The 14,568-nt window shown below is 37.8% G+C and overlaps 1 protein-coding gene across 7 annotated transcripts in view; it reads right to left on the reverse strand.

Moving 5' to 3' along the window:
• Positions 1-14,568, reverse strand: part of SPIDR (scaffold protein involved in DNA repair) — a 609,776-nt gene that overhangs the window by 505,861 nt on the left and 89,347 nt on the right. For 6 of the 7 annotated variants that reach the window (XM_059166493.1, XM_059166494.1, XM_059166495.1 and 3 more), the window contains exon 4: positions 7,347-7,532. The exons of the other annotated variant lie outside the window; for it this stretch is intronic. In XM_059166493.1, the coding sequence (XP_059022476.1) occupies positions 7,347-7,532 (186 nt within the window). The remainder of the gene's footprint in view (positions 1-7,346; positions 7,533-14,568) is intronic. 7 annotated transcript variants of the gene reach the window in all.

Here is a 14,568-nt window from a genome sequence, read left to right on the forward strand (position 1 = left end):
TAATAACAAAATGTTCTTAGATGTATAAAGACCAAGAGTTACCAAACAACGAATTTCATTTCATATGACTGAATTAATAAAATAAGCCCTGTGAGCTTATGTATAACTTTAAAATACCACCTCACCTGTTTATTACTAGAATGTGAACTGGTAGTTACCAAGATGGCATACAAAGTGGCCAAAGGTATATAATCCTTTTCCACAGGGTTTGTCTGTATAAACATAACCTTAACCAAGGTTATGTTTATAATATGAAGGTTATTTTGAAAGCATTAAGACTTCTAAATACTCTAGATGAGCTATACACCCTAAAAACTATAAAAAGACATGATTTTCCTAATTCTAAGTCTACAGTTCTCAACTCAGGATGATTCTGCCTTCTGTGGACATCTCACAACAACTGGAGACATTTTTAGCTTTGACAGCTGAAGCTGGGGAGGGATGCCTGGGTGGCTCAGTCAGTTAAACATCTGCCTTCGGCTCAGGTCATGATCCCTGAGTCCTGGGATTGAGTCCTACCTACATCAGTTGGGAGCCTTCTCCTCCTGCCTGCCACTCCCCTTACTTGTGTGTACGCACACACACTTTCTCTCTCTCTAACAAATAAATGAATAAAATTTTAAATAACAACAAGGGGCTGGCAGAGCTGTCATTAGTGAATGGAGGCCAGAGATGCTGCTAAACACCCTATGCTGCACAGGAAAGCCCCCTCTCCCACACAAAGAGTTTTCTGGCCCCAAATGGCATTAGTGAGAAGTTTGGGAAACTTTGTTTTAAACTGTCAAAAACAGGGGCCAAAATGGCAGAGAAGCAGGGGACCCTATTTCAACTAGTCCCCTGAATTAAGCTGGATATCTACCAGACCACTCTGAACACCCATGAAATCAGCCTGAGAAGTAAGAAGATCTATCAGGATCTATACCAACAGAATATCTCCAGTGGCTGGTTTTGAAGTATGAAGCAGGGAGCCATAATTCTGTGGGCAGATACTGGATGATAAACAGAAAGGGGAGAGAGCTACCAAAAGCAATGTCGCTGGGAAGGTGAGATAACACAGGAGCCCAAAAGTGTCCCATGCTGGGGACAGGGCACAGATTCACAGACTGGTAGCCTCGGGGAAAGGCCTTTAGGGCAGCCCCCCAGACTGAAACCTGGAGCTCTGGAGGCAGACATGTGAACTGGAGGCAGCTGGTGGTTTTAGAAGCACAAAGGGCACAGACGTGCCTGGACCTGGAAGTGAGCGCTAGGAGTGCTGCTGTGGGGTGCACAACCCAGGACGCTGGGGTTTTCAGCAGCAAAGACAAAGACAGAGACAGTGTGGCCTGTAGGGCTTTCTGGAGACCAGACTGTGATCTCTCTGTTCTGAGACAGAAGTCTGGATACAGTCACTTCTGCTCTGACAGAAAACAAAAGCCCCCCCCCCCCCCCCCCCCCGGCAAAACCAGTTTTCACTACGCCCATATCCCCCACAGGGTTGCCTGAGTAACAGTGCAGCAGAACCTTCCCGCAGAACACAGGCTGAAAGAACAAGAGGCTAACAACCTTAAGGTCCCTATAAAACAGGTGAATCCTGCTTAGGTTGTGGTCAATACTTTGAACTCTGTACATTCCCTCAACCACCCCTGACCAGAATGACTAGGAGGAGGAATCCCAGACACAGGAAAAATTCAGAGACTGTGACCTCTGCAACAGAATTAAAGGATATGGATATAAGCAAGACATCAGAAATAGACTTCAGGGTAACAACTATGCAGGTGATAGCTAGGCTGGAGAAAAACACTAATGACACCAGATTGTCTAAGGGCAGAAGTGAGAGCTGATCTGGCAGAATTTTAAAATGCCATCAATGAGATCCAATCTAAACTAGATATTTTTTTTTTTAAGATTTTATTTATTTATTTGACAGAGAAAAATCACAAGTAGGCAGAGAGGCAGGCAGAGAGAGAGGAGGAAGCAGGCTCCCTGCTGAGCAGAGAGCCAGATGCGGGACTCGATCCCAGGACCCTGAGATCATGACCTGAGCGGAAGGCAGCGGCTTAACCACTGAGCCACCCAGGCGCCCATAAACTAGATATTCTAACAACTGGGGTAAATGAGGCAGAAGAACAAATTAGTGATTTAGAAGACAAAATAATGGAAAAGAAGGATCAGGAAGAGGCCTGGAAAAACAACTTAGAATCCATGAAAACAGAATTAGAGGAAAAAATGACACCATGAAATGTTCCAATGTCAGAATGTTAGAATTATTGGGATCCCTGAGGGGACTGGAGAGAGTGAGAGGACTAGAAGATATATTTGAGCAAATCATACCTGCAGTCCCTAATCTAGGGACTGAAACAATTGTTCATGTCCTAGAGGCAGAGAGAACACCCCCCAAGATCAAGGAGGGCAGACAGACCCCCAGGCATGTGATATTGAAACTCGTGAACCTTAAACCAGGTAAAATATCTTAAGGTCGGCTAGAGGGAAGAGATTCCTTACGTACAGAGGGAGGATCATCAAAATAACGTCAGACCTGTCCACAGAAATCTGGCAAGCCAGAAAGAGATGGCAAGATATATTCAGGATACTAAATGAGAAGAACATGCAGCCAAGAATACTCTACCCAGCAAGGCTGTCATTTAGTTGAACAGAGATGGATGGATAGATGGATGGAGAGAGAAAGAGCTTCTAAGACCAGCAAAAACTGAAGGAACATGTGACCACTAACCTGGCCCTGAAAGAAATGCTAAGGGGAGTCCTACAAGAGAAGAAAGACCCCAAGAGTGATGTAGAACAAAAATTACAGAGACAATCTATAGAAACAAGAACCTTGTTTAATAAAAGCGTATAAAAACAATAAAAAGCAATAAAAACGTATCTTTCAATAATCACTCTCAAAGTGAATAGCCTAAATGCTCCCATAAAATGGCACAGGGTTGTAGATTGGATAAAAAGACAGGAACCATCCATACGCTGACTACAAGAGACTCATTTTGAACCTAAAGATACATCCAGACTGAAAGTGAAGGGATGGAAAAGCTCTCTTTCATGCTAATGGACTGCAAAAGAAAGCTGGGGTAGCTAGCAATGCTTGTATCTGACAAATTAGATTTTCAGCTAAAGACTGCAGTCAGAGATACAGAAGGATACTATATCATTCTTAAAGGGTCTATCCAACAAGATCTAACAATTCCAAATATCTATGCCTCCAACATGGGAGCAGCCAACTACATAAGCCAACTGTTAATCAAAATAAAGAGACATACTGATACACTATGTTAATTGTAGGGGATCTTAATAGTCCACTCTTAGCAACAGGCAGATTATCTAAGCAGAATATCAACAAACAAACAAGAGATCTGATAGACCTCAAAGAAATATACAGAACATTCCACCCTAAAACAATGAAATACTCATTCTTCTCGAGCACACATGTAATTTTCTCCAAAATACACCACATACTGGGTCACAAATCAGAGCTCAACCGATACCAAAAGATTGAGATTATTTCCTCCATATTTTCAGACCACAGTGCTTTGAAACTGGAACTCAATCACAAGAAAAAATCTACAAGAAATTCAAACACTTGGAAGCTAAGGATCATCCTGCTCAAGAACGTTTAGGTCAACCAGGAAGTCAAAGAACTTAAACAATTCATGGAAACCAATGAGAACGAAAACACATTGGTCCAAAACTTACAGGATATGGCAAAGGCGTTCCTAACAGGGAAATACATGGCCATCCAAGCCTCACTCAAAAAAATAGAAAAATCCCGAACGCTAACTCTCTTTATACCTTAAAGAACTGGAGAATCACCAACAAATTAAGCCTAACCCACTCACAAGAAGGGAAATAATTAAGAAGAGAGCAGAGATCAATGAATTAGAAACCAGAGATATAACAGAACACATCAACAAAACCATAAGCCAGTTCTCTGAAAGAATTAATAAGATTGACAAAGCACTGGCCAAACTAATCCAAAAGAAAAGAGAAAGGACCCGAAGTAATAAAATGATGAATGAAATGGGGGAGATCATGATTAACTCCCAGGAAATAGAAACAATCATCAGAAATTATTATCAACAGCTATATGCCAATAAATTAAGCAACCTAGAAGCAATGGATGCATTCCTATAAACCTATAAACTTCCAAGACTGAAACAGGAAGAAATTGGCAACCTTTACAGACAATCTTGTTACTAGTTATTTAACTAGTAACAAGATTGAAGCAGTAATCAAAACCTCCCAAAAAACAAGAATCCAGGACCTGATGGATTCCCTGGGGAATTTTACTAAACATTCAAAAAAGAAATAATACCTACTCTCCTGAATCTGTTTCAAAAAATAGAAACAGAAGGAAAACTTGCAGACCCTTTCTATGAGGCCAGCATTACCTTGATCCCCAAACCAACCAAAGACCCCATCAAAAAGGAGAATTTCAGACCAATACCCCTGATGAATATGGTACTAAGATTCTCAACAAGATCCTAGCTAATACGATCCAGCAATATATTAAAAAGAATATCCACCTGGGAATGAATGAATCAAAGAATGTCCAGGTGGGATTTATACCTGGGAATGCAAGGGTGGTTCAACATTGACAAAACAATCAATGTTATAGAAAAAAATAGTAAGAGAAAAGAACCACATGGTTCTCTCAATTGATGCAGAAAAAGCATCTGACAAGATACAGCACCCTTTCTGGACTAAAACTCCTCAAATTAGAGGGATAGAGGGAACATTTCTCAGTTTCATAAAATCCATCTATGAAAAACACACAGCAAAAATCATTCTCAATGGGGAAAAGCTAACAGCCTTAAGATTAGGAACATGACAAGGATGTTCACTCTCAGCACTATTGTTCAACATAGTACTTGAAGTCCTAATGATAGCAATCAAACACCAAAAAGAAATAAAAGTTACTCAAACTGGCAAAGAAGTCAAACTCTCTCTCTTTACAGATGACATGATACTTTATGTGGAAAACTGGAAGACTCCACCCCCAAAGTATTAAACTCATATAGCAGTTCAGTAATGTGACAGAATACAAAATCAATGCACAGAAATCAGTGGCTTTCTTATACACTAATAATGAAACTGTAGAAAGAGAAATATAGAGAATCAATTCCATTTACAATAGCACCAAAAAACATAGGATACCTTGGAAACCCTAACCAAAAAAGTTAAGGATCTATACTCTAGAACTACAGAACACTCATGAAGAAATTGAAGAAGACACAAAAAGATGGAAAAATATTCCATGCTCATGGATCAGAAAAATAAACATTGCTAAAATGTGTATGTTGCCCAAAGCAATCTATACTTTCAAGCCATCTCAATTAAAATACCACCAGCATTCTTCAAAGTGCTAGAACCAACAATCCAAAAGTTTGTATGGAAACAGAAAAGACCCCAAATCACCAAGGAAATGTTGAAAAAGAGAAATAAAGCTGAGGACATCGCATTGCCTGATTTCAAGTCAGCATGGTACTGGCACAAAAACTGATACATAGACCAATGGAACAGAGTAGAGAGCCCAGATATGGACCCTCAATCCTATGGTCAAATAATCTTCCACAAAGCAGGAAAAAATATCCAATGGAAAAAAGACAGTCTCTGGTGCTGGGGAAATTGGAAGAATGAAATTCGACCATTTTCTTATACCATACACAAAGATAAACTCTAAATGGATGAAAGACCTCAATGTGGGATAGGAATCCATCAATATCCTAGAGGCGAACATCGTAACCTTTTCAACATCTGTCACAGCAACTTCTTTCAAGACACATCTCCAAAGGCAAAGGAAACAAAAGCAAAAATGAACAGATGGGACTTCATCAAGATCAAAAGCTTCTGCACAGTGAAGGAAACAGTCAACAAAACAAAGAGGCGACCCATGAAATGGAAGATATTTGCAAATGACACTACAGAGAAAGGGTTGATATCCAAGATCTATGAAGAACTTCTCAAACTCAACACCCAAAAACAAATAATCAAGTCAAAAAATGGGCAGAAGACGTGAATAGACACTTCTCCAATGAAGACATACAAATAGCTAATAGAAACATGAAAAAATACTCATCATCATTAACCATGTTGAGATACCACCTTCTAACAGTTCGAATGGCAAAAATCGACAAGGCAAGAAACAACAAATGCTGGAGAGGATCTGGAAAAGGGGGATCCCTCTTACACTACTGGTGAGAATGCAAGTTGGCGCAGATACTTTGGAAAACAGTGTGGAGGTTCCTCAAAAAAAAAAAAAAAAATTGACCCAGCAATTGTACTACTGGGGTTTACCCCAAAGATACAGATATAGCGAAAAGAAGGGGCACATGCACCCCAATGTTCATAGCAGCAACATCCACAATAGCCAAACTGTGGAAAAAGCCAAGATGCCCTTCAACAGACGAATGGATAAAGATGTGGGCCATATATAAAATGGAATATAACTCAGCTATCAGAAATTATGAATATCCAAATTTTGCATCAACATGGATTGGACTGGAGGAGATTATGCTGAGTATAATAAGTGAAGCAGAGAAAGTCAATTATCATATGGTTTCCCTTACTTGTGAAACATAAGGAATAGCACGGAGGACATTAAGAGAAGGAAGGGAAAAATGAAGGGGAGGGAATTAGAGGGGGAGACGAACCATGAGAGACTATGGACTTCAAGAAACAAACTGAGGGTTCTAGAAGGGAGGAGGTCAGGGAGATGTGTTGGCCCGGTGATGGGTATTAAGGAGGGTACGTATTGCATGGAGCACTGGGTGTTATATGTAAACAGTGAATCCTGGAACACTACATCAAAAACTAATGACATATGGTAAGGTGACTAACATAACACAATAAAAATTTAATAAAAAAATAAAATACACTGTCAAAAACACAATACAATACAAAATGTCATCAAAACAGAAATGTGTATTATATTTCTACGACAGATTTACTATCATAGTATTTACTGAAACCTCATCAGCAATGGGCAATACAGGTATAACATTATACAGTAGAGAACCTAGGTGGAATCCCAACCAATTCTACTGTTCAAACTTAAGTTGTTAGATATGAAAATAATACTTGTAATAGTTAGCTCTTAGAGTTGTGTGAAAATATTAAATGAGAAAATGTTTATAAAGGGCTGAGCATAAAGGAAATGACACAGTATGGTCCTCACTAATACTGTTAGAAAAGGAATGAACTCTCTCTGCCTGCCTCTCTGTCTACTGTGAACTCTCTGTCAAATAAATAAATAAAATCTTTAAAAAAAAAAAAAAAGAAAAGAAAAGGAATGAAGTTTTTTTCAATATTGAGCCCAATATAAAACAGAAAGAGGATTTCTTATCAAATTATCAATTTACCTTCACTGGCCCCATCATCTGGACATGAAATTTTCCTGTTCCTGGTACAAAACCTGTCTATTCCAGAACCATGTCCATTATATCTCTGTGACTTAAAAACTGTTTTATCCTCATCAGACAGATCACTTTCACTGGAACGCCATGTTATATCTTTTAGCTCACCGGTACTCTTAGATGCAGCATTTTCTGTTAAAGAAAAAGAAAATGTATAAACACATTTAACTGATATAGTTATTTGCCAGAATGAAATTTTATACATGTTACTCTGTCAAAGTCACAAATAACAAAATTTTGATGATAGTGAAAGCCATGTCTTATATCAGATCAGCCTGTGTAAAGTTCTATGTGAAACCTAAGATTCTCTGAATTAAAACCAAATTTACAAAGAAAAAAGAATTAAGTTTAAAAAAACAAACAAATAAGGAAAATGACTATAGCACAAATGAAAAGTCAAAAAAAAAAACCCCTTTAATTATACAACTATAACTTTCTAGAATATTTGATGGAACCAAAAGAACAAGACAAAACACAAAACAAACCATATAACCAGTATTTATGTACAAGAGAAATGCTTCTGTGTGCCTCCTGTATCATATTAGGAGTCCTAGCAGTCACAATGTGTTTAAAAACACTTAATAAACTCTTTTAACTAAATTTGTCATTTTGAGGTAATAGTAGATCCACACAGAGTTGTAGGGGGGCAAAAAAAAAAAAAAAGAAAAACAAGAGAGCCCTTGTATGCTTTATCCAGTTCCTTCAATGGTAACAATCTGCAAAACTATAGTGTAACATCACAACTAGAATATTGATTCTGATACCTGCAAGACACAAAACAATTCCATCACAATGAGAATACCTTGCATTACTTTTATAAAGCCACATCTTAGTCACCCTCCTTACCCAATTCTCAATGTCTAGCAACAAATTAGCTTTGCATTTTTGTAATTTTGTCATTTCAAGACTGATATATAAATGGAATCATACTATGTGACAATTCAGGATTGGCTTCTTTTACTCAGCATAATTCCTTTGACATTCATCCAAGTTGTTCTGTGTATCAACACTTTCCACTACTAAGTATTATTACATGACATGTATACACCATAGTTTACCCATTCACCCACTAAAGGGTATCTGTGTTGTTTCTAGTTTGGGGCTACTACGAATAAAGCTGCTATGAACATTATATACAGGGTTTTATGTGAAAGTAATTTTCATTCTCTGGGATAAATGTCAAAGGGCAATTAACAGGTTGTGTGGTAACTGCATATTTAGTCTTACAAACTGCCAAACTTCTCCAGAGTGGCCGTACCATTTTACAATCCTATCAGTAACATAACATATCCCATATCACTGACAGCATTTCGGTTTTGTCACCATTTTTTACTTTGTCATTCTAATAGGAAACCTAGAAAGAATGGAGTTATTCCATCTTGATGTAATAGGAAGTTGAGAGGAAACTTTACTAACAGTGATCAGAACAGGAATATACACCTAAAAAAAAAATAAATTTACAATTTATTTATTATGCTAAAACTTAAAAAAATACCTTAGACATATTTCAATGAGATTAAGAGGTTAGATATTATAATTCAAGTTCTATAGTAGAGGAAATAGGCTTAGAAGTTAAATGGTTTCATTCAATACATATTTACATAACAACTGATAAAGTAAGTCTTAAGGAAACAGAAAGATAAGAAAACTTCTCTCTCAAGGAATGAAGTTAAATGGTTTCATTCAATACATATTTACATAACAACTGATAAAGTAAGACTTAAGGAAACAGAAAGATAAGAAAACTTCTCTCTCAAGGAATGCATGGTCTAAAACACAAATCATAAAAAGAAAAATTAACTATTAAATTCGAGGTATGTCACATATAACAGTGGCACAAAAAAAGCAAGTGCTCCAATATGTGTTCATCAGGAAAATAGATTCACTGACAAAATGATGTCTGAAAAAACAGCACTTACAAAGGCACAAAAGCATTAAATAATTATAAACATTTACTAAACACTTACTTGTGCCACGAATATCCAGAATTACTAAACTTGTCTATCTTCAAAACATAAAATTAAAAATAAACGAAACTTCATCCATATTGATTTAAATAGCTAATAAAAACTAAGCTGTGTATTTACTTACAAAAGATATTATCATATCAGTCCCTTTTATTATTATGCATCTGGAAGAGTAAACTGAAAAGGAAAGAGTGGAATATGACAGAAGGAGAGAATGTTTGTATCCCTTAAAATTCACAGTTCTGGGGCACCTGGGTGGCTCAATTGTTAAGCATCTCCCTTTGTCTCAGGTCATGATCCCAGAGTCTGGTCAGGTAGGGCTCCTAGCTCAGCAGGAAGACTGCTTCTTCCTCTCCCACTCCCCTGCTTGTATTCCCTCTCTTGCTGTCTCTCTCTGTCAAATAAATAAAAAAAAGTTTAGGAAAAAAAATTCACAGTGTTTTGAAACTTAGTCCCCAGTGTGTGGGATTAAGAGGTAGGGACTCTGGAGGTGATTAGGTCATGAGGGTGGAGCCCTCATGGGATTAGTGCTCTATATAAGAAGCCCCCAGAGAGATTCCTGGCCCCTTCCTCCATATGAGTCGACAGCAAGATGGTAGAGTCCTGAGCCTGGAAGTGAGTCTTCACCACACACTGAATATTCTGGTATTATTATATGTATATTATATTCTGAATATTCTGGACCAATTTCTGCCATTTATAGGCTACATAGTCTATGGTATTAGTGGTCTATTACTGGTCTATTGGTCTATTAGTGTGATCAGACTAAGATGGGAAGGAAGGAAAGTTATCACTACTTTCAGATTATATAATGAATTCATGGAATTCATAATCCATGAATTACAAAAACTTTACATAATTTTTGCAGATAAAACCACTACCAGGAATTTAATATAAACTCATTTTATTTTTGAAGGGTACCCTTGAAATCAAGACCCAGTTCAGTGAAATTCTAGGAAGGATATCAGCTAGACTATGAGAATAGCTACAACAGGTAAACATTTATGAGCTCCATTTGCAAGCCAGGCATTGTGCTAGCATGTGGTATTACAGGCTGAACTGTGTTACCCCAAAGGTCATTCACATATTAATGTTCTAACACTCCAGTATCCCAGAATGTGATTATTTGGAGATAGGGTCTTTACAGAGGTGATCAAGTTATTCCAATAGGACAGGTGTCCTTATAGGAAAGGAAAATCTGGACACATGCAAGGAGTGAAGACACACATGGAAAGTGAAGACACACAAAGAATGAAGAATCACATAGAAACACAACCATTACAAGACAAGGCAAGAACCCTAGAGCAGATCCTAGAATGAACTAATCCTGCTAATACCATCATTTTGGATTCAAGTAGCCTCTAGGACTGTAAGATAGTAAGTTTCTGTTATTCACACAACCCAGTTTGCATACTTTATTACTGGTATTTTATCATGGCAGCCCTGGCAAACTACTATACCTAGGATATACAGAAGAGCAACAAAGAAAGCTCTGCCCTTTGGAAACAAATGGTACAAAGAGGAGAAAAGCAATTCAACAAATATAACAACAACAACAGCAAAAATTAGTGACTCCTCTCGAGGAGCAAGCATTTTTGACCTCAAAAATAAATTTTAAGAAAAAAATCTGTATGGTATTTAAGGGAAAAAAATCTTTTTAAGGCAAAAAAAACCTTTCACTTTGGTAAAAAATATATATATTTTTATTATTATGTTATATTATCATATAAATATATATATTTAAGTTCTACTTTTCTAAGAAAATCATCTATAAAGGTTCCAGGCGCTTATTTTCAAGTGTATAATCTTTTGTCTTCCTTTTCCCACTCCTTCCCATTGCTTGTTTCCTACTTATTCAGGTTACAGTGCCTTACATTTGTGGAAAGAGAGACACAGAGACATATCTCCCCTTTTGGGCACATTCTGCAAAATATGTTTCCCCACTTCTCCTTCCCAGCTCTCACAAAAATACTAACTACTTCCCAGCCTATAACTTCTGTTAATATTATGTCTGAAACTAATACCTTAGAAGCTACAATTGGGGGGCATCTGGGTGGCTCAGTGGGTTCAGCCTCTGCTTTCAGCTCAGGTCATGACCTCAGGGTCCTAGGATTGAGCCCCTCATTGGGTTCTCTGTCTCCCCGCTCTCTGCCTGCCTCTCTGCCTACTTGTTCTCTCCCTTTGTCAGATAAATAAATAAAATCGTTTGAAACAAACATATCCCAAAATGCTATTATTGGGGCATCTGGGTGGCTCAGTCAGTTGAGTGTCCAACTCTTGGTTCCAGCTTAGGTCATGATCTTAGAGTCATGAGATCAAGGCCCATGTACACCTCCACAAGGGGAATAGACCCTGCTTACAATTCTCTCTCTCCCTCTGCCCCCCGCTCTCCTGCACTAAAAAGGAAATTTTTTTTTAAAAGGTACTATTTAAAAAATGAGCCAGTTCTAGGAAATATCTTGAGACCCTCATTCCTATCAATTTGTTTACCAGTTTTTGTTAAATTTTTAACAATATTTTCTTGCCTCAACAGGCAGTTATGTTGTAAATACAGTAATTATACATTGATGCAAGCTCTTTCAGCCTTTCAAAATATACTAATCGTTCTATGAAGTACAAAGAACAGGAGGGTGGGTCTAATATATATTGGCACAGGGAAACCATCGCAAAAGATCTTTCTGTAATTAAACACAAGTTCAGAGCTTATTTTATACTTCCTTTTTTCCTCAAGTTGGATATGGCTATACTTGCTTAAAATAACCAAAAAAATAACAGCCACATCTGTAAAAGAAAATCTTTTCTTCATATACTATGACAATTTAGAAATCAGAATTAAAGTGATCTTTGAAAAGCACATCATTTGGCACTAATGAGAAGAAAAGTTAAATTCTACAGCTCCATCAGAAGATAACTGAATTAGAGGAGCAAGATGGCAAAGCAGTAAGAGAATGAAATATCATCAGGTCGCAGAAGTTCAGCTAGATGGTTATCAAACCATTCTGAACACCTACAAACTCAATAGGAGATAGAAGAGAAGAAGAGCAACAATTCGAGGAACAGAAAATTGACTACTTTCCAAAGGTAGGACTTGCAAAATGAATCTGAAGCACTGGGAAGATAGACCATGGCAGGGATAGCCAGATTCCGGCAAGTGAGAGAGCAGCAGAGCACAAAATTGGATCTTTTAGAAGTCTGCTCCACTGAAAGATGTTGCTCCAGAGGCAAAGCAGGGGATGGAGCCCTCGCCGGGACAGTGTGGTGTCAGGACCCACAGGGACACAAAAAGACCAGGGGCATATGAGGGTGACAGAGCTCACAGATATGGGATCACAGGTATAGGATCGGGGAAGTCAGCTGTAAAGATGGAGCTGAAAAGTGGGCTTTCACCTCAGGATTACCTTAAACCATGATCCAAGGCACAGTTGGGGCACTACTCTTCGAGCAGGGACCCCACAAGTAACAGATCCAGAGATGCCCCCTCGTCCTCATTTGGGAGGAGCAATGCGGGAGTACACTGCAGGAACCTGTTGGGTTTGGAAACCCCAAAACAGGACCATGAGCCAGGGACAGAAACGCTCAGACACAGACCGGGTAAGCATGGAGTGCGGCCAGAAACCAGGGAGATGGGATAGATTGACTGCTTTTCTCTGAGGGTGCATTGAAGAGTGGGGCCCTGAGCTTTCGGCTCTTATAGGCTGGAGATTTGGAGGCCACCATCCTTATTCCCATCCTCTAAAGTGGTACAGAATGCGTTTGGAGAACAAAAGCTACCAAGAACGAACCCAAGCAGACTACTTAGCCTGACCCCTGGCAATGGGGGTGCAATTCCACCTCAGGCAAAGACATTTGAGAATCACTGAAGCAGACACCTGCCCCACAAGATCAGCAAAAACATCCAGCCAAGACCAAGTTCTCTCTGGAACTACAGAGGTAGGGGAAAGCAACACATAGACTTCATGGCTTTTTCCCTATGATCCTTTTGACGGTAAATTTTTTAAATTTTATTTTTTTGTTATTCTATTTTCTTTTTAATATACTACTGATTTAGTCTATTTCTTTTCTATTAACTTTCCTCCATCCAATGTTAACATTTTTAACTATTTTATCAATACCTTTTTAAATTTTTTAAATTTGTATTGTTATTGTCATATTGTATCCCCTCATTGTAGTTAACCTTAAGTTTTTGTATACATATATCTTTTTTATTTTTTTAAAATATTGGGATACAATTTCTTCCAACAATCAAAATATACCATAAATCTAGTGCATGGCTTTGCTCTTGTATCTATCTAGCCTGATCATATTCCTTCCTCTTTTTTTTCTTTTTTCAACCAACTTCTTATCAATTCCTTTTTGAGAATCTTTTTAAATTATCAACTTTATAGTCATATAACTTCCCTTCATTGAGTTTACCCTTTTTTGGTATATATATATATATGTTTTTCTTTCATCAAAATGTTGGATGGTAGGCTCTTCTACAGACCAAAATATAAGTGGGTGGTCCTGTTCTAGTCACCAGTCTAAAATATATATATATATATCAGATATAATATTTCTTTATTTATTTATTACCCCCTTCTGCCCGCCCTGGCTTTGGGTCTCTTCTAATTTGGTTGATATATTTTTCTGGGGTCATTGCTACCCTTTTTAGTATTTTGTTTTCTCATTCACCTATTCTTATCTGGATGAAATGACAAGGCTGAAAAACTCATCCCAAATTAAAAAAAAAAAAAAAAAAAAAAAAAGAACAAGAGGCAGCCCCAACGGCTAGGGACCTAATCAATAAACACATTAGCATTATGTCAGAACTAGAGTTCAGAATGACGATAATGCAAGCTGGACTCGAAAAAAGCATAGAATATTTAGAGAATCCCCTTCTGGAGAAATAAAATCCCTTTCTGGAGAAATAAAACAACTTAAATCTAAACAAGTTGAAATAAAAAATGCTACTGATGAGGTGCAATAAAAAATGTAGGCTCTTACCGCTAGGATGAATGAGGAATAAGAGAATTAGTGATATAGAAGACCAAATGACCGAGAATAAGGAAACTGAGCAAGAGAGACAAACAACTACTGGACTACAAGGGGAGAATACGAAAGATAAGAGATACCATAAGACAAAACGATATGAAAATAATTGGGATCCTAGAAGAAGAAGAAACAAAGAGCAGGGTAGAAGGTATATTAGAGCAAAATATAGC

This window comes from Mustela lutreola, chromosome 3 (genome assembly GCF_030435805.1).
Source record: "Mustela lutreola isolate mMusLut2 chromosome 3, mMusLut2.pri, whole genome shotgun sequence".
NCBI lineage: Eukaryota > Metazoa > Chordata > Mammalia > Carnivora > Mustelidae > Mustela > Mustela lutreola.